Here is a 21,979-nt window from a genome sequence, read left to right on the forward strand (position 1 = left end):
CATTTTACTTCCGGACATCGAGGCCAGGCGGCACTCCTGGAGACTAACTCAGCAGCCTTCAACCAGTGTTTTATCTTCCAACCCTGAGTCCATATTGCAGGTCATAAATCCCTTCATAATAAAAAATGAGAGTGGAGTCATATTGTACAAGATGCCAGAGGCAATGACCTTTAAGTATGAGGCACTCGGAACTCGCCATGATTAAATGACTTCAAGACCTGGAAGTTGGCAGGACAGCTGTTTGAACAGCAACAACAGTCATAACAACAACACCTGATATTTACACTGCATCTTTTCACCAAAGTCTGCAGAGCATTTGACTTGTCATTGTCTTGCTTGACTTTCACTTGTGTTCCCACTAATGGTTCAGGGAGCCAAGATGCAGAGAGCCTAGGAGGCTTGCTTGGGACCTGGGCTGATGTTTTCTAGCTATGGGCCACAGGTCGTGTCTAGCAGACAGAGCTGCTTCTCTGTTGGATGGCTGTGGTTGGCCTTGAGAACCCCCATGTGCTGTCAGCTGATGGCTTCCCAAGTAAGCCCAGTAGAGAAGCTGGAGAATTTACTAGATCTGTTTTGATCTAGTAAATTGAGGTGTATTATGTAGACCTTATGTGAACCCCTGTGGTTGGGAGAGAACTCCAACATGAAGGCAGTGGGAGAAGGTACCTGGAACTCACTCCTGGGCTTCCTGCTTGGAAGACAGGCCAGAGGTGTTGTCCAGGAGGCTACCTGAACAGTGATGGTGAGACCACATGTCAGTGCAGTGTGTGCTGCTTGTAAGCCTTTTCATAGCTTGTGTGATTGTCACGCCATCACAAGCGTGGATGGATGCTGTTATCGTGTATAATATGGTGCCTGCCTTTTTTCTAGCTTCATCTCATACGAGTCTCTCTCTGAGTCACTGAGCTCTAGTCACACTTGCCTCTTTCTGCAACGTGGACAAGCCAAATTCCTCTTCTTCCCTCAGGGAGTTTGCTCATGATGTTCCCTCTGCCCAGAATACTTTCCCTCCCACCGTGCCCTCCATCCCCATTCCCCAGGCTAGTCTTTGCTCATCCTTTACATCTCAGCTCTCTTAGGTCACTTCCTCAGGTAAGCCTCTCCTGACCCTCAGATTAGGTAAAATTCCCTCTAACAGCCTCTCCTAGCAGCTTGCACCTGCCCATCACTGCATTTATGGCAGTAGTAACTATATGGTTATGGTTTTTATTTAAATCTGTTTTCCCTTCACTGTACTGTGGAATCTTTTTAGGGCCAGGCCTGACTGTAGTCATTCTGTGGCTTGTCTAGCATGTAGTACAGCCATGTAGTCAGCACTAGACACATGTTTGTTGATTGAATGAATAAATGAATTCCTATTTTGTAATTGGGGAAACCGAGGCACGAAGACATGATGACTCTCCCAAAGTCACACAGTGAGTCCATAAAGAAGCTCCTAGGGCCCCAGACATGGAGTCCAGTGAGCTCCATCCCCCTTTCACTTTGGGGAGCTGGGTCCTCTGTCACAATCTTTCATTTCTCCCCAAAATCTAGAAGTACACATCTTACCTGTCCTCCCCACTCCCAAAGGGAATGAAGTGTTCATGTCTCTACAGGAAGGGTCTACATAATATACCTCAATCTTCAGGCATAGGGCTGAGAAATGAACAGAAAACTCTGGGCTGATGAACCTGACTTGACTTTGGTCTTGGATTCACTGTACGACCTTGGGCAATCAAAACTGCTTTTAGCCTCAGTTTATTCACCTGTAAAATGGGAATTGGATTCTCTGCTGCTATGTGACTCACAGGGCTATTGGAGAGTGATAATTAAATTCATGATCTTTAAGCTTTCGTTACAAGTAATGTGCTTTAATGAAAACCCATTTTTCTTAAAAAAAAAACAATGGACGATTAAGAACAACACATTAATGTCAAATTCTGGTCAGATGAACAGGAAGTTACTTGTTTTCATCAAACAGGGCAGGGTTCCAGAATGGCAGAGAAAGAAGGAACATATTTTCATATTTAGGAACAAAGGAAAATTACATTAAAAAAGTTAAGTTTTGAAAAACATCTTGGGTCCACATAGAGAAGCGCCTCTACCAGAGTATTCTCTTTTTAGAAAATGTTTCTTGGGTAAAAATAGTTGAAAAAAGTCAGTGTTCTGGGAGGATTGGGCTGGAAGGGGCCCAAGGGTTTGAGAGAGTTGTTACCGCCAAGAGCTCAGACTCTGGGCAGCATCTCGGAGGCCCTGCTTCCCAAGCAATGGCAGTGTCTTGTTTTGTTAAAACATAACAACAAAACAGACCCCCCCCCCACCCAAATCACCCCCGGATGGCTTTCTCCTTTGCATTTTATTTCTCAACTCTTTTGTTTATTTTCTTGTCTTTTCAGAGGGTTTTGGAAAATGATGAAAATGTAGAAGAAGGAAATGAAGAAGAAGATTTAGAAGAGGATATTCCCAAGCGAAAGAATAGGACCAGAGGACGGGTAAGCTGGAGACGCCATGATGGAGGGAAGAGATAAGGGAGACTAAGGGTGGAAGCACAACTGGTCCCCAGACCCAAAGTCCCACTTCAAGCAGACAAAGCTCATGTACACGGCCTCCCTTGATGAATACTCAGAGAAGAAAATGCCAGAAGAGCTCTGACCCCTGGTGATAGCCTGTAAGAGTTCAGCCCTTACAGGAGGGAGAGGAAGGGGGTGAAGGTAACCTGAGGGGACAGTGAGGGTCCTGGGAGGGTTGGGGTGGGGTCTGGAGAAGGGTAGAGGATGAGGAGAAAGTGACTTTTGGACCCATTACTTGGTCTTAAAAGAAGGCTGAATTTTCCTATCCCTGGGGCTGCCCCAGAGTGACGAGGTCAGGACACCTGCTTTGGGGTATATTTCACTAGGTGGAGAGTAGAATCATGCTGGGAAAGCGTGGGGGCCATGAATGGTTTCCAAATGGGTGGGGCATGGGCTTTTGGTGTGGGCCTGGGATGTGGCAAGAGGAGGCCAGGAGCCTGGGAAATGGGCGGATGAAAAATCCAAGGTGGAAGGTATAAGCCTATGGGAGTGGTCCTTGAGGGGAGGGACCCAAGCCTGAGTGGTGCTCTCAGACATGCAGGTTGCTTCTCCAGAGTGCTCGTATCCAAGCCCAGTAGGCTTTTGGTAGTCACCCTCAGGGGTCTGCAAGAGCATCTGAAAATAACCAAGTGACAAGGGACCTCCAAGGATAAGCTTTCTTTCCATCTAGAGAATTGGTCTTCAGTCTTCTGGCTCCTTCAGTCTCTGGACAGGATCCTTACCCCTCCCATGGATAATAGGCTAGTCCTGGGTGCCCTGTGGGTTTGGGTCCCGTGATAATTATGGCAAGCCTCTCTATTCCCGTGCTTCTTGTGCTTTAGTATACATCAAGATCACAAGGGGTGCCTATTGCAATGCACATTCCCAGGACCCTACTCCCAGAAGTTCTGGTTTAGGAGGTCTAGGGTAGGGCCTGGAAAGCTGTATTGTAAGCAAGTTCCTAGGTGAATGGTGCAAACAGTCCAGTTTTGCCCACGTTGAGCTCAGATGCTCTGACTTGCTGACGGGGCTGGAATTTCTCAGGCTGGGCAGGGCAACCCTGTCATGTGTCATGCCTTTTATAGTCGCCAGCCAGCTTCAGTAATGATCTTGTTTTATTTATTCTTTACTCCCATTTGTTGTTGGTTTATATATTTATTTAATTTTTGGGAGAATATGTGAAAGGAAGTCATAGGCATTTTGTCATTTAACCTGCACATACCTCAGAGTATATCTCTAACAAATATCATTATTATACCCAGTACAAATAACAACTACTCTAATATCTACTATCTAGTCCCTGATGATTTCCTCAAAAGTGCCTTTTTATAGTTGGTTTGTTTGAAACATAAGCCTCTTTTGTTCCATACCTCTTCCTTGCTCTACCCCACCGCACACATACATATTTTTTTCTTCTCCACATCATTTATTTGTTGAAAAACTTGGGTGGTTCGTCTTGTAGAATTTCCCACATTCTAGGTTTGGCAGATTGGTGGTATTTAATGTATCCTCTTTATTTTCTGAAAACTGGTGGTTTGATTAGAGACTTGATTAGATTCAGGGTATTTGTGTATGTGTAAATTTTTTTTTGGTGGGGCAAGAATCTTCCCTGTGCTTCTTATTGCATTACATGAGGAGGTACATGTTGTCCAGCTGTTCTGCTCTTGGGGGAAAATGGACCAGTGGATTTGGGTATTGTCAGCCTGATCTCTCCTTAAAAGGTTCCCCATCAAGTTTCCGTCTGGTTGCTTCAGCAGCCATGGGTAAACTTGCCTAGACCCATGACTTCACTGGGGGCTACAAAATAGTGAATACCCAATTCCGTCATTGGAGGAGGATTTAGGATTTCTGGGCCTTTTGCAAACTCTAAGAGCTGTGTGCCTCCAGGCTTGCTTCTATCCCTTCCCTCACCCCAAACCAAAGTTCCTTGAGTAGATTGTAGAGAGTGGTCCTCTTCATGTTTTCTCTATTCCCAAGCTAAATCTAGATGATTGAACTCAAAAGCGCATGGATATGAGCTGGGTGTCTCCTCTGTGTTCTTACAGAGTCACAGCAGCAGTCACTGTGACAGTGACAGCAGCAGTCACTGTGTACTCACCGTGTACTTTCTGGACACTGGGCCATGTGATGAGGCTCTTTACAATGAAAACTTAGAATACTGCCAGTTCCAAGTAAAATGTGCTGTAAATGTCAAATATGCCCCAGATTTTGAACATTTAGTAGGAAAGAATGCAAAGCATCTCATGAATATTTTTCTATTAATATGATAATAGTTTGGATATCGTGGATTAAATAAAATATGTTAGTAACATTAATTGTACCTGTTTTTCTTTTTACTTTTTTTGAAAAATGTGGTTACTAGAAAATTTGAAATGATGTGTGTGGCTCATGTTATATTTCTATTGGCCAGCACTTCTTTCGTTCCCATAAACTGGTATTATTACTCTCAGAGAGATTAAGTAACTTGCTCAAGGTCGTCTAATCTAGTAAAAAAGAAGTCAGGAGGCACCTGGGTGGCTCGGTTGGTGAGTGTCTGACTCTTGATTTCAGCTCAGGTCATGGTCCTAGGGTTGTGGGATCAAGCCCTGCATTGGGCTCGTCACTGAGCATGGAGCCTGCTTGAGATTCTCTCTCTGTCTCTCTGTCTCTCCCTCTCTCCCTCCCTCTACCCCTCTCCCCTGCTTGTGCACACTCTCTCTCTCTAAAAAAAAAAAAAAATAATAAGATTTAAAAAAATGAATTTAAAAAAAGTCGGGATTTGAACACAGGTCTGTGCTTTTGCCACTGAGTCATGCCTGGCCCCGTGCCCATAATATGGCCAAAGACCAGCATGTTGAATGAATGACTGAATGATGAGAAAGAAAGGAAAGCTATATTTCAACTTTGTGGGAGTTGAGAGCAGGCTTGAACACAGGGAGCTGGATGGGGCGTAGACTAATTCCAGGCCTACTTGATGCTAGCCATGGGGCCGCTGAAGGGCTCTATGTTGTGCAGTGACACTGTGCACCTGTCACCCATGGTGGAAGCCATGTGATGACCCAGAAGAGTGTGGGTGAACCTGCCTATGCTGGAATAAAAGTGTGAAGCTGCCTCACCCACAGCCTCAGTTAAACTACCCTTTTAAGTGGCATATTCAAGCTGCTGCTGGTTCCTAGAGAGCATTTCTGTTGTGAGGACTGACAGCAGCAAGGCCATACACACACTCAATGTGTGGCTCCTGGACTGCAGCCTCAGGATCACCTGGGAGCTTGTCAAACATGCCAGACCCTGGACTCCACCCTAGATGGACCAAATTAGAGCCTGCACTTTGACAAGATCCCCAGGTGCTCTGTGTGCCCACTGAGGAAGCCAAGGGTAAGGTAGTGATTATAAGAACAGCCTCTGCCATGTTTGAACCAGGAGTTCAAATCCCAGCTCCACCATTTATTTACTAGACATTGGGTGAAGTAATGTTAACCTCATCATCTTGATAAAATTATGTAAGCACTCTGGGCCTCAGTTTTTCATAATTAAAATGTGAGTAATAATGCACAGCCGATTCTGAGTGCTTAATAAAGGCTAGACATTGTTCAGAGGGTGTAAAGGAACAACTCTTGGAGCTTTGACAATGGAGATACCCTGAGGGGTGAGGGAAATTCAGGCCCAACAATTAATGACTGTGTCTATGGTAACTTTAGCCCAAGAAATCCAGGCTCTTTAAAATTCATGAAATTGCTGGAAGGCATCCATGTGAGTATTATCAATCAGTCAATCAATCAATCAGTAACCATGTATTGATGCACAGTGGTGCAGTCCAATGTTTCTCAAACTGTAATGTGCACACGAAGCACATGGTGATCTTGTTAAAGTGCAAATTCTAACACAGTGGGTCTGGGGGGTGGGGGGGAGGGCTGAGATTTTGAGATTTTGCCTGGTTAACAAGCTCCCAGGTGATGCCAGCTCTGCTGGTCTGAGGGCCACACTTTAAACAGCAAGGATGTGGAGCTATGGTTCTCAGGGTTTTTGGTTTTGTTTTGTTTTTGCAGGGGCGTTTCTCAGGAATTCTTTACTGAAAAATTACTGAGAGCCCCCCAGAGCTATTGTTCTGGTGGTTTATAACCAGTGATACTTACCATACTAGAAATTAAGGCAGAAAAAAATGTTAACCTTCAGAATACACCAGCACACGGAGTGATGACATTATCATGTCAGGTAGCCTCAGGAAAACTCTCACCGTGCACTTGTGAGAGAATTGAGAGTGTAAAGTTTCAAGTAACATTCTAGTGCTATTTGGTACTGTTACGAAAATAGTTTTGATAGCAGAAAGGGTCTCAAAAATCCCAGGGAACCCTGGACCATCACTTGAGAACAACTCTTATAGAGGAACTAGCTCTCTGAGTGTGTGCTAGTCGAGGGTCTTTTAATTGCAAGAAACGCAACAGCTTCGGCAAAAATATGGAGTATTTGAAAAGCTGCTGGGTCATTGCCCCAAATATGAGCAATCTTTGAAGATGCAACCCTTAGGAAGGGCAAGAAAATGGCAGGGACTTAGGACTGGGAAAGAATAAGGAACCCAGGCAGCGGGTGGCCTCTACTTCTTTATTTTTCTACCAAAAGATGATTTCCTGCTTCTCTGTGTGCATGGCTTCCTAGCTCCTGAATAGATGGGTTGCCAGTTCAAGTGTGTGTGCTCACCACTGGAGTCATTTTCCCAGCTCCAAATCCTTTATAGGTAGAATCTGATTGGCCCAGCTTATGTCATGTGACTCCTGAGCCAGCCAATCCACTGTGGCCAGTGGGGCTGGGCTATGTGGTACAATCATGGCTGTCGTGGCTTACCAGTATCTGAATGATGAGGAGTGGAATGGGGTGGACAGTTCTCAGAGAGGGAGGACTGGTTTCTTTTGGACAGTCAGCTTTAAAATTTTAGAGAACAGAGTCTTGAAACCTAGGTCCTGCTCCTTCTACTGACCCTGTGACTGTGGACGAATCATAAACCCTTTTAGAGATGGTTTCATCGAGTGCCAAATGGGAATAATGTTACCCTCTGTAACTCACGCTGTATTATAGGAATGAATTGAACTAATACATGTGCAAGAGCTTTGGATGCTGTGTGCCCAGCATAGATCTAAGTGTTGGGGGCTCATAATAACGTATGAAATGCCGTCTTTGCTTTTAAGGACCTCGGGATTAAATTGAGGAGAAAATACTAATAGCCATGATACAATTAGAAAACAGCAGGCTTCTGCCTGTGCACTAACAAAATGCAATAAAAGTTCGGAGGAGAGAGAAGAGATCAGCTTGGGCAAGAAGGGGAAATAATTTATCGAGCACTTCCTGTGGACGGGGCGCAATCCCCTGTGGTTTCACACGCTCTTGGCGCAAACGCTCTCAGCAACTCTGCACTAAAGGTGTTTCTGTGCCCATTTTACAGTTGAGAAAATTAAAATTTAGAGAAGTAACTTGTCTAAAGACACATATGGCTGGTGTTTAAACCTATGCCTGTCTGACTTTAACGCTGATGCTCTTTTTACGCCTCAATTTGGCAGGAGGAAGGTTCTTGGAGGAGTGGATGTTAGTGGGGCTAAAGCATGGACCAGTGTGGGTGGCAGAGCAGAGGCTGGTCCCTGACAGGGATCAATAAAAACAAAGACAAGGACATAGCATGAGCATGAGGTGAACCTGATGGATTTAGCACCAGGTTGCTGTTGGATGTGTCAGTGGTCTTTAGATGGCAATGAATGAATGAATGAATAAATGACTATGGGCTCTGTCATTTACTCCTTTTGTCTAACTGGTCTGGGGGTCATGCATTTGGATTGGGAAGGGCAGTGCAGAGGTAGGACCCCAGCTGGTGGATTCTTGGAGCAGTTCAGGGGCCCGTTGATGAGCTCCTGGATTAAAATGTGGAATAGAAGGGAAATGCAAAGCCCAAGATGGCCTTGGAGGGAAGAAACCGTAGCACTTGGGTAGAAAGAATGAAGGAGAAGGACTGAAGATGATTGACTCGCTGACTGACTGATTGATTCAGCAAAGGTTTATTAAGTGCGCCTTCAGTGGCTGGCCCTGTGCCAGGTTCTGAGTATAGCGTGGCCCACATAGATGTGTTTTCTATATTCTTGTTGGGGAGACGGAATAATATAATGTCAGACGGTGCTAAGTGCTGGGACCAAACAAAGCAGGGCAGGGAGAGGAGAACGATGGAGTAGGGTGTGAGTGGATATAGGTTGGTCAGGGAGGGCTTCTCTGAGGACGTGACCCCTGAAAAAGACCAGCAGGATTCTGAGTTTCCAAGTTTGGGCGATTCCAGGAGACCCTAGGAGTAACGCTGCCACAGGAAGAGTTCCCTGCACGTGCCCATTTTGCAGTTGAGGAAACCAAGGTGCGAGGAGAGTGTGGAAGTGACCTCGCTGGTCAGCCCTGCAGAGTGAAACCAGACCCTGGCTTTCAGTGGGCCCCTCCCCCTCCTGCTGGCCATCCCCCAGGAGTGCACACTGTCCTATCTCCTCCTCTTCTCCCAGGCGGTATTTTTAGTCTCTCAGAGCCCCTTCCCCTCGTCTGCTGCTGGCTTGTCATTCTGCTTCACTTGCTTTCACCTGCTCCAGGCGGCTGTGACAGGGCTGCGGGCTGCACACGTCAAGCTGTCCCTGGCTTCACCGTGGGGGCGTGGGGGGGGGGTGGCGGCGAGGGCAGCTGAGGGTGACCAGCCTCCGTGTCATCGTCCTGGGCAGGCAGGGAGGCCTGTCAGTGCCTGGGGGTGACCGCAGTACCTCACAGCTCCCTCTTCAGGTCAACTCTGAGTGATGAGGGCCAGGGGAGGGGGCCGCTGGCTGTCGCCCCGGCCTTGTGCCCGGATGGGGGGTGGGGAGGCAGAGAGGCAAAGCGGTGGGAGGGAGGGAAGGAGGGGGGTGGAATTCTGTAATTTGTTTTGGAGAGAGACAAGCTGAGGCGATGGTGGAGGTGGTAGCTTAGCAGGTGGTGTTGACTGTGAAGTGTGTGTGTTTTTTGAGAGTGTGTGAACATCACAGGCCTGGGGTACAGGCCTTTCTGTTGTGAAATCCCCAGTGAGTGAGAGAGTGTGCGTGCCTGTGTGTGTGTGTGTGTGTGTGTGTGTGTGTGTGTCAGCCACAGGCCTTTTGACCCTGAAATCTCCAGGGCCACTTGTCCAGGCCCAGCCCAGGGGACTGCCCCGTTTCCCCCCCGCACCCCAGGTGGCTGCCATGTTTTATTTCTCATCTGCTGCGTCTCCTTCTCTGTCCCCAAAGACCCCAGCAGGCCCTTTCCCTGGTTGGGCATTTACTGCTACTCATTACCAGAGAATGACCCGGAGGAGGCCAGGGTGCTACCCACGTGACCATGTGGGACTTATAAAGGTTTAAAAATAAACCTTGCCGCGTTCTGTAGCCACCGTCCTGGGGCTGCAGAGTTGCCAGCACCCTCTTGGCTGCTCTCCTCTATCTTTGGAGGTAGAGCTCAGCCCAGCCCCACCCCTGGGTACGCCGACCCTTTCTGGAGGTGGTGGTGGTATCGGGAGTCCAGCCCCAGGAGACTGTGAGGCGTCAAGGTCTCTGTCACTGGCTGGAGGCCTGAGGCAGACCACACAGGGAGGCCTCAGCTGAAGCTCACCCCCACAGGGTAGGCCGAGCAGGCCAGAGGGAGCTCCGCGCCATGCCCGGGCTCACGCCCTAGGCCCAGATGCCAGGCCTGGCTGGCTCTTAAGAGACTTGCAGGGGACAGCGTGCGCCTGGGGTGATGACTGCGGGCACACGGCCTCTGCTCCCGATCTGCCGTCATCCGGTCAGCTGAGGGGAGCGGGGTGGGCATCTCCCTGTGGGGTCGACGAAGCTAGAAGGCTAAGCGGTTGGAGGAGGGGGTCCTTGTGGCAACAGTAGAGTAGGGGGATCGGGCAGATGTAGGCTTTGCAGTCAGACTGTCGTTTCCGGCCTGGCTCCCCACTTGGTAGCTGAGTGACCCTGGGCAAGCTACTTAACGGGCTGCTGCCTCGGCCTCCCGATCTGTAAGACGGAGGTCATAGTAGGACCTCTCTTGGAGTTGTGAACATTTAATGAGATGATATGCGTGACTAGCTGAGTGTTCTGGGGCAAGTTACCTGGGCCTCTCTGGGCCTCAAGTTTCCTGGCCTGTAAAATGGGGTCGGTATTGGTTCAAATGTTGTGAGGAAGATTGATGAGGAGATGTAGGTGCGATGCCCAGGGCCTCACAGAGTGTGTGCTCAGGAGCTGTTGTAACCGTTACGATAACAAGCCTCCTGGTTCCGCCCCCCCCTTGTCTCCCCAGGCCCGTGGCTCTGCAGGTGGCAGGAGGAGGCACGACGCCGCCTCTCAGGAAGACCATGACAAACCTTACGTCTGTGACAGTAAGTACGGCAGATGCCGCCTTCCTGCCCCTGCCCCCAGCACCCCCTTCCCTGTGCTTCCCTGGCTGTCCGCCCCCAGCCTCGGCCTCACTGGCTCCTCCTCTTGGGCCTGCACCCCAGCTCGCATGCCTGCCCTGTCAGCAAAGTCACCACCTCCCGCTGCTGCCACCCGCCCGCCCAGGTGTTTGTGCATGAGGGACAAGCAAGTCAGGGAGGCCTCCTGCCTTTGATGCCAGCCCCCTTTCTCTGGCAGTGCCTCCTTGGTGGCTTTCTTTCTTCTGGCTCTCTCTCTCTCTCTCTCACTCTCTTGGTCTCCTGAAGATTCATCCTCTTTCTTTCTCTGTTTCAGAGACTTACAAACAAAAGCATAACTCAAAGCCCTCCACCAAGGTACTTGGCTCCTCTGGCTTTTCATGTTTCCCTTTAATTTCCTTCTCCCTCTCCCGTCCTAGGTAGGGCGAGTTATGAATCTTTCTCTGACGACGACTTAGCTTAATAAATGGCCCTCGATCCATCTCCAGCCTTTCTTGCTTGCTTCAGAGGCGTCTCTTGGACAAGGACGGCCCAGCTCCTGGGTTTAGGGGGCGCAGACAGAGCTGGGTTGGGGCTGAGGGAGAGCAGGAGCAGGGGCAGCGGGTGTGCCTCCAGAAACCTTCAGCCTTCGGAGGGATGGCCGTCAGCTCGAGAGCTGTTCTCTTTCTCACCCACCAGCGTGCTGGGGGGTGGGTTTAAAATCCTTGCCCTACTTTTCTTCTCACTGGATGGGGTGCCATCCCTCCTTCCACAACAAGGACAGTCCTCGAAGCCACACTCTCTGACCGTCTTCCCCTCCTGTCTTCTCCCCTCCGAGGATGCAGAGCGGTGCCACAGGGGAAGGGCTGCGAGGTGGCTCAGGCAGGGCCCTGGCACGGTGGGTCTTCCAAGGCCGTCCTGCAGTGTCTGCCGTCTCCGTGGAAGCAGAGGGCGAACGGGGGCGAGGGGGCTCAGGGAGCACTTCGGGGGTGGTGTCCTTTTCCTCCCTCTTCACTGGCCTCTTTTGATTTCAAAAAGTTGTTCTGTGCCCGGTGGGGTGACAGCTGGTTGGAGAACATTTTGCTAGAAGAACTCAAACTCCATGACCCCCATTTGGCTGCTTAATACACCGTGCAGATGGCATTGCTGAGACAACTCCTGCAGGTAACATGTCCCTCCCAAAGTGGTTTCTGGTCCAGGATGAGGAGGGAGCAGGGCATGGGGTCTGATGTCTCATGACAGTATCAGGAGGTGCCTGCTTTGGCCTGGGGCTTGCCTCCCAGAAGGGGCTCCGTTTTGTTCTGCTGCATAAAAGCCCGAGCAGGTGAGCCCTGTGGGAAGGGTCCTTCCGACCCTCGTGGAGCAGGCTTCCCAGCTGTCTGGCTGGAGCAGCCCAGCTCTCAAGAATGCCAGCAGCTGCTCTGGGATTGGGGCATTGCCATTCGATTCCTCTCTTCCAAAGCTTTATTTTTGTCATGTGATTGTCTGCTCCCATAGATGGCGGGGTTACTTTTTGCTCTATCTCTTTCGGCTTTCAGTGGATTCTCAGCCAGTAGTCCCCTGTATTCGCAGACACACCCCGTGTGCCCTTCCTCACCCACCTCTCGGTTTCTCTCTTCACTCTTTGTCTGCCACCTGCCTCCTGACAGGTCACCTCCGCAGAGCTACCTTGTGGGTGTCCCTCTCGTGCCTGGCTCCCCTCTTTCTGGGTGAGGTGCTTGCATCCTGCCCGTTCCCCCCCCCCCCCACCCCCAGCTCCTGTGGCTGTGATTAGGGACTCTCTTGTCATTCGCTGTTTCCTGTTCCCATCTCCACAGTCTCTTCCTCCTTCTGCTTACCCTGTGATGCTTGGGAGGTCTAAACAGAGGCCTGATGTTGGCTTTCTGGAAGTCTCAGCAGCTGATTCCTTGGCTCTGCCCACACAGGTGCTGCTTCCCTTTTCCTCCCTCAACGGACCAACGTCCACTGTAGATTGCCCTTCTCTCTTCTGGCCCTCTTAGGAAATTGTGTGGCAGCTTGGTGATTAATAGACTTTATTTTTATCTGGTGCCCTTCAGACAAGTGATCCTTTGGGATAGGAGTGACCTTTAGAGAGGTCACGAGGCCCACCCTCTACCCCCGAACTGAGCAAGGAATGCTTTTAATAATCTCTAATGCATCCTAAGTAGAGAGGTGTCTGGTCACCTCCTTGAGTGTCCCCAGGGATGGTGTTACGATAAGCTACCCTTTCTTCCATGATTCCAACTGTGCTCTGAATGATTGTTTTTCCTTAATAGGAGCTAATTTTTTTTTTTTTTACTCCTGTAGGCTCCCTTATCTTTTGTGCATCTTTTCCCAACAAAGAGGCACACTGAACATTTTGTCTATTCTGGAGGCTCTTTTAACATCCCCTTGTCTTTTTGGTTTATCCGGGGTCACATCCCATAACCTCTGTGATGGCCTGCTTTAAATTCCTTCCCAGATTTACATTTAAGCTCAGGGTTCCCACTGGAAGTAACACCAAGGCCAAGCGGCTCAGAGAGTAACAGACACATTTCCTTGTTTATTTTACACATCGGCTCTTAATACAGTTCTCTTAATGTGTAGAGAACAGAAGTACTTGGCCACCCCATTGCCACACGACTTCCCATGCAGTGCCTGTCCTGACCCCTGTGCTGATGCCTCTCCAGGTGCGTGCTCTTTTCTACTTAATGCATCCGATTATTCCTTCTTCCATAGATCACTCTACATTTAGCCCTATTGAGTCTCAATAAAGAGATACAGTAATATGTGACTTCATTACACAAGATTTGATAAAGGCAAATTTAAAGACATTGCCCCGTGGTTGAATTCCATTCTTCACAGATTCGCCATCCCTGCTATTTTTGTGTTGTCTGTGGGGATTTGCGTGAGCCGGCCTCCATCTTTCGAATTATGTATGAAGATATTAGGCCACCTTGTATCCCACCACCTCTTTCTGGGTTTATGTGGGGGTAGTAGGAGCTATCTTTCAGATGTGATTACCTTTAACCCTGAATGGTTTATATTCCTAAATGTAGTTGTCCTATTATGTTCCTGGTCCAAGTATCCCTTTCCCGACGCGTGGCTGAAATGTTATCTTAGCTGCTAACTTCAGGTGATAGATAGTTTGCCTGTTCCTTTCATTCAGCCACTGAATTTATTCCATCTCAGAGAAATACTCAATCATCTGAACATAATTTATTTTTTACCCAATCCGTGGCATGTGTGTATGTGAATGCTTCATTTTCCAGCAAGTAACCAATCCCTATTAATTATCCTGAAAGTTCACCAAGCTTAAGGATTGTGGTTCTGTTTCTTCCCTTTCAGTGTCTTGCCAAAGAAAAGTGTTCATTACTCACAAACAGAGCAACTGAATATGACTTTGTGGGGAAGGCTGTCAGTGTTTGTCAAAGCATGGACCTGGGCCATTTGCACAGAGAGAACCTAGACACTTATTAAAATGTGATTCCCGGGCCTCATACCAGACCCCCTCCATCAGAACCATGGGGAGCAGACCCAAGAACCTGCATTTTTTCGACAGCTTCTCAGGGGATATTTCTGAATATTGACTTTTGACAGTGACTGGTCTACTTCATTCACATTCAAAGGCTTCTGGCCTCCGTCTGCTCAGCTCTTTTATTATTCCCTGCTTTTTGCATCTGAAAGTTCTAGAGTCTTCAGGAATTTTCCAGGTCAAGTGCCATAGGCTCACTTCACTGTTTTAGTTGGTCTCTTTAGAATCTTTCCTTTCCTGTTTTTATTCCCACCACCACCCCCCCCCCCAACATTGATCTAAAACTCAGCAGTCCCATATAAAGCTCAGCAATCCAGCACTTGGCTTTAATTTACTTAATAGCTTTAAATCCTAACAGTATCATTAGCCCCCTTTTAGAGGTGCGATGATGACTGGAGACAGACATATGAAAGCAATCCTTGGGTCGGGCTACCGGGATGTTCTAAATGTTTATCTCTTCTCTCCCCAACTGCTCCCTACCCTGAATTTTCTGTTAGCATCACTGGAGCTGACTCCAGATGAGACCCACTTTTCCATTGTCTATGTTCAAGAAACCTCATAGGAGAGAAGATGGTGGTAATGGGACGATAATCAGGGGGAGAGAGGGAGACCATTTGTCTCTAAGCATCAGCCATTTAGGGAGGAGCAAAGCACCCATTTACCCCTTTGCTGGGCACAGTGGAAGCAAGCTGTGAAGTTTTTTTTTCCCCCAGTTTTTAAAATATTTTTTTAAAAAATTAACTTTATTTTACTGCGGTAAGAATACTTAACATCTATCCTCTTAATAAATTATTAAGTGTACAATATATATTGCTGAGTCTAGGTATAATGTTGTACAGCAGATCTGAAAGGCTTATTCATCATGCTTGACTGAAACTTCATGCCCATTGGTTAGCAATTCCCTAACTCCCCTTCTGCACCAGCCCCTGGCAACCATCATTCCACTCTTTGATGCTATGAATTGGACTGTTTTGGATACCTCGTGTAAGTGGAATCAGGCAGTATTTGTCTTGCTGTGACTGGCTTATTTCCCTTAGCATAATGTCCTCAAGATGCATTCATGTTATTGCATATTGAGGGATTCCCTCTTTTTTCAAGATGAATACTATTCCATTGTGTGTATCTACCAAATTTTCTTTATCAGTTCATCTGTTAATGGACATTTAGGTTGTTTTCACATCTTGGCCATTGTGAATGGTGCTGCAGTCAACGTAGGGGTGCTAATATTTGAGATCCTGATTTCAGTTCTTTTGGATGCATACCCAGAAGTGGGGTTGCTGGATCCTGTGGTAATTCTATTTTTACTCTTTTTGAGGAACCTTAATACTTATTTTCCAGAGCAGCTGCACCATTTTGCATTCCCACCAACCGTATACAAGGGTTCCAGTTTCTCCACATCCTTGCCAACACCTACTTTTGTCCCCAGTTTTTCTGATCACAGTGTTAACTCTTGCTAATGGTGCTTACAGTGTGTAGGGCATTGTGCTAAGCTCGTTACATATGTTGTCTCTATAAATCCTCACAGTAACCTTGAGAGGGAGGGACAGTTGACCTTGATCTGCTGTGAAGAAGCTGGGGCTCAGAGAGGTGAAGGGACTTGTCCAAGGTCGCCCAGCTGGTTCATGCTGAAGCTGGTTCGTGAATCCTGGCTTCTTCAGCTCCGGAGCTGACATACCCCAGGACACCCCCACACAAAGTGCTGGTGAAATATGCTCTCCTGACCCTGGAGTTTGGCTCTCCTGAGAGTTGAGGAGAAAACCTGTTTTAAAAGTGAATTAATGATCACACACATTTATGAGGTCAAGCCATGTCCACTGTTAACAGATGGCTTCTAGGTGTCAGTCTGGCAAGCTGGAATCAGGTAGTCGTGATAATTGATGTAGAATGGAATAGATTATATACTTTTAAACCTTTTACATTTGAATCTATTAAAATACACCCCCTCCCCCCCACACACACAAACTGGGGACTTAGGGTGGATTAGTGACAAAAAGCAAATAGACATGATCAAAGCCCTCGTGGGAGCCTGACTCACCTCTGAGTCACGTGGGGTATTCACACCTCAGGAATGGGTGCTCTCAACTCAGCCTCCCTATCAGTAAAAACTTTGTTCTCCACCACCCTCACCCCACAGACATGTATTTTTGATTGTGCAGCCCATGACCGAAAACATGGCCACTCCACAGTGTTGCCTCCCTTCTAGAAAGTCAGAGGGGGATGTCCAGTTGGGGCAGGGTCAGCATAGGGTTCGGGTCCCTTCCTCCTCTTCTTGATGGTGGAATAGTGGAGGGGGAAGGGTATGGAGCTAAAAGCAAAGAGTCTGGGGATCTGGTCCTGGTTTCAGCCTTTAGCAGCTAGGACATCACTTTCCTGATCCGTCAACGCGGGGGCCCCTTTCTTGAGTCTCCAGACCTGCCCACACAGTGGGCTCCTTCCTTCCCAGGCAGTGACCTCACAAGGAGGCTCTTCGTCCTGGAGACGATGTTGGACTGCCATGCACAGGCTGAGGGGGTGTGTGGGATGGGTGGACTGGTGTCTGAGGCAGACACAGCTTGTGCCCAAGGTAGTCCCAGAAAATCTGCTTGACCTCAGCCTTCTAAAATTACTCTGGATTCCCCCATACCTGAGTGTACAGTGAGAACCAGATGACTCTGGCAGTCTTATTAAAAAAAATTTTTTTTTGAGGGCATTAAGGCCCTGCATTCTCTAAGGCTCATGTGCTTTTAGCTTGGAGCTGCAGTGGAAAAGCCAATAACGCGGCCTTCAGGCTGGCTGCCCTTGTCACTGAAGGGAAGCCGGGCTCATCACTCAGTTGTCCACACTATTATCTTGCAGGTCTTTGCATGGGGTGCGGCAGGGGAGGGTGGGAAGGGCTCTGTGCCCCAGAAACTTGATTTGTGGAGCAGGGCCTGTGGCATGGGATTGATCCCTGGAGACTGAGTGCATTCGTTACGGCAAAGCTGAGCCTGTTTAAATATTTAAATGCCATCGTGTCGCGGACACAGGTTGCAAAGTGTCCCAGCAGAGCAGGCCACAGGCAGGGCTGAAGAGAAGCTGCAGTTTCTCTCTGCCTCCTTCACACCTGCATTTCTCTTCTTCCTTTGCTCCCACTGCCTGCCCTCCCCTCCCCAGGCCGCACCTCTGGAGCTTTCAACCATTTGGTTTGCCTTTTTGGGGCTGTAACCCACACCCTCTGGAATTATTTTCTCCTCCAGCCAGAGCTTGTTCTCAGCTAGCTGTTGCTTAATGAAAACTTTGTGGCAAATAATTCCTCCCAAGATGTGGATGACCAACAACAGGATAGAAATTAACATTTGTAGAAGTTTGTTTTTTTTTTTATATTTTTTTTCCTACGGAAATAGAATATATACTCATTGCAGAAAAATCAGAAATTGCAGATAATCATAAAGGAAAAATAAACATCACTCATAGTCTTACTCCTGAGAGGTAGCTTACATTCTAGTTTTGTATACTATTTGAGGATTGTGTCTCTGTTCCTCTCCCTCTACACACACACACACACACACACACACACACACACAAATGTGTACACACACACTCATGTGCACACACGAAATGATACATACCATTTTAACCCATCCCCCCACTCAACAATACATGAAAAGCATCATTCCAGGTCAATAAAGACATTTTTATGACATTTTAGGGCTATATGGTGTTCCATTACGTGGACATGCCCCAGTTTGCTCAATCAGTGTTCCACTTGTTGGACATTTAGACAGTTTAAAGTTTGTTCACTATTGAAAACAATATTGCAGCTATATCTTCACGTATGCTTTCATTATTTCATAGAAGTAGAATTGTGAGGTCAGAGGGCCTGGTGCAAAGCCTTTGATTTCTCTTACTTCAAGTCATGGTGGGGGGTAAGGGAAGTAGGCAGCAAGGTCAGGGCCGTCCAGGTTAGAGAGAGCTGGATGAGGAGGAACGTGCACTGACTTTGGAGTGAGAAAAAGCCGAGGTCAAATTGTGGTTCTGCTGCTTGTTAGCTTGTTATCTGGGACTTTCTGAGAAAAATTCATTTTGCTGCTGGGAGCCTCCGTGTCCTCAGCTGTGGAGTGGGGATAATACTGGTTGGGAAAGGTGTATGTGATACTGTGCATAAAAATGCACATGATATGTCCTGAAGGAAGGTTTCTTCCTCCTTTGCCTGTTCCTTATTTCCTCTATCTTCAATAGAGTTGGAAAGATAAGGCTGATATCATAGAGATAACACCCCATCAGGAAAATTTCATTGAGTAGGTTGAGAGCACTGTCAGAATTCAGGGGAGGGAGTGGCCAGGGGGTGGGAGCTGGTATGTCAGAGGGTGTCTCCCTAGGATGCCCAGCAGATCCATAGTGAATGAGTATTGACTTGATTTTGTTCTCTAGGGATGGAGGGGTATGTGTGGGAGTTGGTAGGTGGGTGGGCTGGGGGAGGTAATCAGTAAGAGCAGAAGTTTGTTGACTTATGGGCCTGGAATGTTCTATGGGTTTTATCTATATTAATTCTTTAACCCTCAAAAAAGTGCCGCGAGACAGATAGTATGATCATCTCCATCCTACAGATAAGGAAACCGGGGAGAAGAGAGGTTAATTAAGTTTCCTGAGGTCACATAGCAAATAAATGGCAGAGCCAGAATTTGATCTCAGTCAGCAATGCCTCCCTCCCTCCCCTGCAATGTCTCCTCACCTCCTGCATCACTCACTTGTTCTTGGAATCTACTTTACCTTGTACATACCTTTGTGTAGGCCACCTGTCCCGTTGGATGATAGCAATCTCTCTGTCTGTCTGTCTGTTCTTCAGGCTGGAAAGGGAGCCTTCAGAGGGCAGGAGTTATGCTACATTCATCCTCCATCCCAGCCCCAGCACAGTGGTTGCTCCCAAAATGTTGATGAACGTGGGATGCATGTAGCACGACAAGAGGGAGACCAGCTTGGCCAGAGCCGAGCATTTGGGTAGGGAGATTGGGGGGCACGGTGTTGGACAAGGGTACTGGGAATGCCAGACTGATTTGCTTAGAGGTTGGCCTGCATAGTCAGTGGTGAACATGATGATCCAGACACATCTCTGGAAAGGTTAATCTGGAGAAGCAGGTGTTCAGGGGAGAGAGCCTAAATGAAGCTTGATGGCTGAGAAGGAGATAGGAGAAGACACGAAGTCTGGGTGATGATGACCGCAGGAGCAAAGTAGGCAGGGCAAACGAGCAGGGCTTTATGGATGAAAAGCCTGCAGAACCTGGCAGAGGACAGATAAGATGTGGGGCACGGGGGAGAGGGAGGCGGCAACGATGACTCTTGAAGTCTTGAGCTTGGGTCATATAGACATGAGGGAGGCTTAACTAGAATATGCTAGAGGAGGAGGTAATTTTGGAGAGTGATGGAACTTTGACATCGGAGATTGTGGAAACAGGACATGTAGGCAGAAATGTTTAACACATGCTAATGGACATTTGTTTCCCTGAAAGAAGTGGGGCACTTACATCAATATTGTAGGTGGAAGGGTGCCTACCTCAGGTAAGGGTCAGTGAGACATACTGGATGGGTCGGGACTCAGAAATAAAGCCTGCTCTGGGGTGCCTGGGTGGCTCAGTCAGTTAAGCATCTGACTTCAGCTCAGGTCACGATCTCGTGGTCTGTGAGTTCGAGCCCCGCGTCGGGCTCTGTGCTGACAGCTCGGAGCCTGGAGCCCGCTTCGGATTCTGTGTCTCCCTCTCTCTCTCTGCCCCTTCCCCTGTTCATGCCCTGTCTCTCTCTGTCTCAAAAATAAATAAACATTAAAAAAAATTAAAAAAAAAAAAGAAATAAAGCCCGCTCTGAATCCGAGATGGCATTTATGTCAGAGATTCACCCAGAGATCCCGAGGGAGAGCACACTAGACAGATTCCCAAATGTTGGGGGGCTGCCATGCATTATGGTAATATGTCTATAATTTTTTTAACCTTTCTTTATTTTCCCCAGAAATGTTGACAATTATGTTTATTACTTAAACGTTTACTGTATGATTAAAAGAAGACTTATATTTTGCCCTTTAAGTACATTAAGGGTATGCTAGCGTAGGACTCACTAGAATAAGAAATGAAGATACGGCCTCTACAAGGGGCGCCAGAAGATGGTTCTTGAATCAGAAGTCCAGGACTTGAACCTGCGGCCTCGGGCAGATCCCAAAACCTCTCTGAGCTTTACTTTCTTCTCCTGTCAAGTGAGGACAATGAGATTCACCTTAGAGGGTTTCCAAGAGGGTTAAATGAGACTACGCATAAAAACAATTAGCTCACTGTCTGTTTCATAATTGTGCTCAATACTTACTTTATGCCAAGCCAAGAAAGGGTACTTATCTCACACCGAACTTGGGTCCCCAGTTCTGGTCTGTGCACCGGCCGTCGGAGTTGGCAGGGACCAGAGAAGCCAGGGAGCATAGCTAATGGTGGATATTGGTTTATGTGCTAGTCACTTTATAGGGATGAGCTCATTCAGTTCTCAGAGCACCCATCTAAGATACGAACTCTTATCATCCCCATTTTCCAGACAAGCAGACTGAGGTTTGGGGAGATGAAGTACCCTGCCCAAGGTCACACAGACAATGAGCTGACCCCGGAAGGCAGGCCCCATGCTTTCCCAGAACTCTGTTACCCTGCTTCTCAGCAGGGCAGGAAAGAGTCCCACTAACACATTTAATGCATTGATTTTGGGAGTTTCTGCATTCTCTGCTGGGGATCCGAAATCAGGTTATATAGTATTTAGAGATGAAAGGCTTGTTGCTTTATCTCCGTTCTTCCTGTTTTTTAAAAGCCGGAGTCATATTCATATACCGCAAATTCCTAAAATAAGCAGAATGCCCTCCCTCCGTGGAGACACAGGACTTGCAAATCACTGGCATTTGGTAGATCCTGGCTCTGGGCTCCTTCCTAATACATGGGTCAGTGCCAGGCCCCAAGGAATGTGGCTTTGAAAAATCAGGATGTTACATCCCACCCCTATCCCATCCCCCTGTGTTTCTATCCGGAAGAATTCAGTTTAAAATAAGCACCAAGTGTGGCCTCGAAGAAGAAATGAAGCCACAGGAAGGCAGCTGCTGACCTGGCTTGGTAGGGAAGGAGAGGGGTGGAGGCAGCCCTGGGTGGATCCTTAGGCTGCAGCCTATGCTGGTTTTGTATCGGAGTTGAGGGACTCATTGCTTCAGGAGGCCTACAGGCCTCAGAGAGCCCAGAGCAAACAGAATCATGAAGTGCTAGAATCAAAAGACTTGCAGATCATCTGATTCAACTGTCCTGTGTTACAGATGGGGGAAACAAAGGCCCAGAAAAGTATGGAATTTGTCCAAGGGTGCACAGGGGGTTAGTAGGAGAGCCAGGGCCTGACCCCAGGCCTGCCGAGGGCCACCCACACTGCTGGCCTCCGGGCTTCTGGGAGAGGAGGAGTGGCCCCCCTGGACCTGCCCAAGAGGAGCTTCTTGGTGCCTACACGTTGCAGGACCTGGACTATTCTTACCATTTGAGCTCAGTGGAGCCATCACTGGCTCTTAGAGTGAGGCCTAGGCATTTAAAATAGAGGAGGGGCACCTGGGTGGCT

General features: G+C 48.0%; 1 protein-coding gene across 4 annotated transcripts in view; it reads left to right on the forward strand.

Annotated features, from left to right (window-relative positions):
- Window positions 1-21,979, forward strand: part of DPF3 (double PHD fingers 3) — a 256,781-nt gene that overhangs the window by 151,212 nt on the left and 83,590 nt on the right. For all 4 annotated transcript variants that reach the window (XR_007453669.1, XR_007453668.1, XM_049612521.1 and 1 more), the window contains exons 5-6: window positions 2,376-2,471; window positions 10,806-10,884. Coding sequence is in view for 2 of the 4 variants with exons in the window: in XM_049612521.1 (XP_049468478.1) it covers window positions 2,376-2,471; window positions 10,806-10,884 (175 nt within the window). In the remaining 2 variants the exon portion in view is untranslated. The remainder of the gene's footprint in view (window positions 1-2,375; window positions 2,472-10,805; window positions 10,885-21,979) is intronic.

The sequence above is a fragment of the Panthera uncia genome, assembly GCF_023721935.1.
Source record: "Panthera uncia isolate 11264 chromosome B3 unlocalized genomic scaffold, Puncia_PCG_1.0 HiC_scaffold_1, whole genome shotgun sequence".
NCBI classification, from domain to species: Eukaryota; Metazoa; Chordata; class Mammalia; order Carnivora; family Felidae; genus Panthera; species Panthera uncia.